Consider the following 4451-nt stretch of genomic DNA (forward strand, 5'->3'; position numbering starts at 1 on the left):
TTACAAAATGATGTTTTGAAATAGGACATATTGTGGAATGGCTAAATCAAAGTTAGATTTTGACTGGAGGATGTCATATGTAATTATATTTGTATTCCCAGTTAAGAGATTGCTCCTAAAGATAGAAGCATCTATTTATTGGTCTCTATTTATTGAACAGGTTCCTTCATAACAAGATATAACTCATTGCTTTAGTTAAGTATTTATTTAATACTGCAGTGCAGGAAGTTAGGAGGGACCAAAAGGGAAAGGCAGGTACAGCTGAAGACACATATGCTGGGGGATGCATTATATACTTCTTTCTTTTTTTGGTTAAAGAAAAAAAGCCTTTATAATCTATATTCTCTTCATAAATAAAAAAGGCACAGAAAAAAAACTTCGTTTTAATCTGGCATGTATGTGCATCTTCTCTTTTCATATATGACATTTGCATAATACCACAGTCCACTGGCTGAATACTTAAAAGAAAAATTATGTGTCAGGAAAGAAAAACATATTATTAAAAGAAAGCAAGCCTCCTGCCTCAGAAGGCTGAGGCAGGAGGATTAGTATGTTCAAAGCCAGTGTCAGCAAAAGTGAGGCACTAAGCAACTCAGTGACACCCTGTTCCTAAATAAAATACGAAATAGAGTTGAGGATGGGGTTCAGTGGTCAAGTGCCCCTAAGTTCAATCCCTGGTAAACCCCCCACCAAAAAAAGAAAGCTCAAGAAGGTGGCTTTGGAGGGCACAAGGCCACCCTCTTCAGTAAAAGCAGACAGTATGCAGGAAAGCCCTGCCACGCCTCTCCTCGAAAGTTTGCAGCAGGTCTTCGATCTCGTTCTCCATGTCATCCAAGTGCCGGATGCACTGGCAGAGCTCAAAGATAAGGAACGCTCCCAGGGCAGCCTCTTTACGGTTGTCCTGGATGTCCACGTTGATCACATGCACTGCCTGGCAGGTTTCCTGTTCTCTGGAATTCAGATGGTCCACCACCTGGTCGTAGACTCTCTCTTCACATGTGAGGATCAGATCAAATGGATCTTGACAGTCCTGGAACCTTTCCGGCCGGGGTTTGAGTCTCTTATTTCTGTCCAGCATATGTAAAACGCCGTTCTGTGTGTAGAGTTGTTTGTCCTTCGTAAGAAGATCCTGGTACATCTCATCATATGTGGTTCTGAAATCATAAACATTTGGCTTGTCGGGTGCTGGTCCTGGAAGCCTCACGTGAGCTCCTGTTCCAAAGGACCGGACATTGAATCCTTGTCTGCCGAGGATGCTGTGCGCCTCCATGCTCCGGTTCTGGTTATTGGAGCACACCACTGCCACCCGCAGATGTGGCGAAGGCATGGCAAACGCCATCCCTTACTTCCACCTGGCTGTGCTGCTTCCACCAAAGCAAGATGACAAGCAGCTAATTCTAGTCAGTGATGCAAAGCAGCTGCATCCTCAAAGTAGAGCCCGGACGCCAAGCAGCCCACTGGACCTGGTGCCAGAGGGGAGGCCCGGTGTTTCTCCCAACTAGGTTCCACTAGAACAATTTAGACGAGAAGTTTAAGACTCACGGTCTCAGAGTTCTTAGTTCATAGAAGGCCGACTCTATTCCCCGTGGCTCCGGGCATAGCTGAACATCATGGAGGAAGAGTATGGCAGAGGGGAGCAGCTCATGTGATCATCAGGAGGCTGGGAGAGGCGGCTCCGCTTGCCAAATACAAATATATACCCTAAAGCCACGCCCCACGTCCCACCTCCTCCAGGCACACCCTATGGTGCCTCCAGTTACCACTTGGTTAAGGGCGTAACCCAATCACTTCTTCAAACCTTCTTGCATTGTCTCACACGTGAGCTTTTGGGGGATACTTCACATATAAACCATTACACCCCGCCTCTCTGAAGGGCAGGCTTCTGAAAGGTCTTGCCACAGTTGGGCAGGGCAGGCTGCTCTCACCTGAGGCACACGCATTGTATGCAGGTGCTACTCGCCTCCAGGTGCTGCTGGCCTGCAGGTTCAGAGCCTCGTTAAGAGTTTGGTTTTTTTTTTTTTTTTAACCCCTTAGGGAAAAGATGATGGATTACTATGAGGCAGCATTTCCCTTAGCTCAGGTACCGGGAACTTAAACAGCAGGAATACCACATCTCCCCCAGGATTAGAGTGAAAATTTCTGAGACTGGAAGGGCAGTCTGCCCTACCTGAACCACCAGACTGCTTGACTCAATAGGATATTTTTTAAAAATAAACTCTCCACCAGATTTTATCAGTTGTCTGACTCCAGGAGCAATCTTGGGACTACAGCATGGCAGAGCCTACAAAAACCTGAAACCAATTCGTGAGTTTGCAGTCAGGTCTGTGTTGACCTGTCTGAGCCTAGTAATCCCATGAAAAGTCAGAAACTGGGAGCATTTTGCCATGGTGAACGCAGGTTAGAGAGGCTGGAGAGAGCCGGGGTCTCCTCAGTTCTGTAAGTCCTGAGGGCTATGGAGACTGAAGGGGCTGGCTACAGTGGATTAGAAGGTTGGAAGAGGGTTGGGTATTGTGGCACATGCCTGTAATCACAGCAGATTGGGAGGCTGAGGCAGGAGGATCGGGAGTTCAAAGCCAGCCTCGCAAAAATGAGACACCAAGCAACTCAGAGACCCGCTCTCTAAATAAAATACAAAAAAGGGCTGGGGATGTGGTTCAGTGGTCATGTACCTATAAATTCAATCCTGGGTTCCCCCTACCAACAAAAAAAAAGAAGGTTGGAAGAATAAGGGAAGGCATTTTGCTCTCAGCCCACACGAGCTGGCACTTGCAGGGTCCTGGCACCAGCCTGGTCCCTGAGTCCTTCCCCAGTTGGGCATCCACCAGTCCCCTGGACCTTCCAAGTCTGGCATCAGTCCAGGACTCAAGAGGGCACTCCTGCTCCACAGTCCCCTGTCCCCCAACCCTTTCCTAGCCTCCAACTAGGGTCATAGCAGGGAGCTTCGTGGCTGGCCAACAGGTCTCAGTGCCTCACCTTGGTCTGCCTGACACAACAGCTGAGTCTCAGCTATGGCTGGGCCTCACACACTTCTTAGCTGCCAGACCCATCAGATCCAGAACACAGCTCTGCCACCAGTGCACAGGTCCTGGCACCCAACCCTCAGGACTGGCTGGGAGAGAAGCACCTGACTGAGAATCCAAAAGGGGGATGGCAAGAGAGATTGACTCTGGAGACTAAACCAGATACCAGAAATCATGGAGTTCACAGGCCACATAAGAGGCCAAGGATAGGCTCCTACATCACACAAATGGAACCCAAAGGAGATTCCTGGGGTTCAGTCTTCCTGTGTTGACTGGCAATTGCTTGGCCCTGGAGGTGTGCTGACTTAAAATCGCCAGATCGATTGGCACCCAGCAAAGAGACCAGAGCATACCTAGAAACCCCACCCATCCTGAGGGTGGAGCTAGCATCATATACCAGACAACCCCACCTACCTGCTGAGAAGGGAAGCTGAGAAACTTTTAAGCTCCAACAGAAACAGTTTTCCAGTTTTGCATTGAGATCCCTTTTTTATTCTTTTCTTTTATTTTCACACTCATTTCTACCATTTTTGAAACCAAGTATTTTTCATGCATCAATTTATTGAGGACTGGTATGTCTGAATTGTATATTACAGTTTTGATGTATATTCTTTAAGTTTTAATTTTTTCTTTCTAATTTTATTTAAGAAATTTTTACTTTATATGTATTTTTCCTCTCACTTCCCTGTCACCCTGAATTCTTTCTCTCTTCTGCTGACAGCCAACCTCCAATATTTCATTTCACTCTTCCTATATTTTTTACTTCTATGTTCTCTCCACCTTCCTCCTAAACAGCACATCCTACACCACTTCTGTTCTCTCTTTGTCCACTATTTGAAATTGTAAAGCCGTTTGCAAACTAACTGTTTATATTGTAGACAATAATTGAACACATCATTCTGTTTATTGTGACAAAACTGTATAAGTTTAAATAGGAGCTATTTGGTTGAAGGTTATATATTGTTTGCACCAGGTGCTGTTACTGTTGGTCTCCACCTCAGAAGTGAGGTACTGGAAACCTTCAGGGACACTATAAATCTACAGGGAGAAACTGTATTACCTCATATCCACACCACTAGATGGGAAGATACACACACACAAAAAAAAAAAAAAACATGAAAAACTGAGGGACAAAGCTACCCAAACAAACCAAGACAGTCCAATAGTAGAATCCATTGACAAAAGATTAGAAGAAATGTCAAAGAAGTAGTTTAGAATGTACATAGTTAAACCAATCCACAATGTAAAGGACAATGTACGGAGTGAAATCAGGGATAAATTTCAGGAGGTAAGAGATCACTTCAAAAAAGAGATAATCATTCTGAAAAGAAATAAAGCAGAAACCCTCAAAATGTAGAAATTAATACACCAAATTAAAAATACAGTGGAAAGCACCACCAACAGACTAGACCACTTGGAAGACAGAACCTC

The 4451-nt window shown here is 45.2% G+C and overlaps 1 protein-coding gene across 1 annotated transcript; it reads right to left on the reverse strand.

The window, feature by feature from the left end:
• Window positions 1-742: 742 nt before the first annotated feature.
• Window positions 743-1327, reverse strand: LOC306650629 (RNA polymerase II subunit A C-terminal domain phosphatase SSU72-like; the record flags this gene model as incomplete). Its single annotated transcript, XM_079122739.1, has 1 exon — window positions 743-1327. The coding sequence occupies one exon, from the start codon at window positions 1325-1327 to the stop codon at window positions 743-745; it is 585 nt and encodes a 194-aa protein (XP_078978865.1).
• Between the last annotated feature and the right edge of the window lie 3124 nt (window positions 1328-4451).

Source organism: Sciurus vulgaris (genome assembly GCF_902686455.1).
Source record: "Sciurus vulgaris genome assembly, chromosome: X".
In the NCBI taxonomy this organism is placed as follows: domain Eukaryota; kingdom Metazoa; phylum Chordata; class Mammalia; order Rodentia; family Sciuridae; genus Sciurus; species Sciurus vulgaris.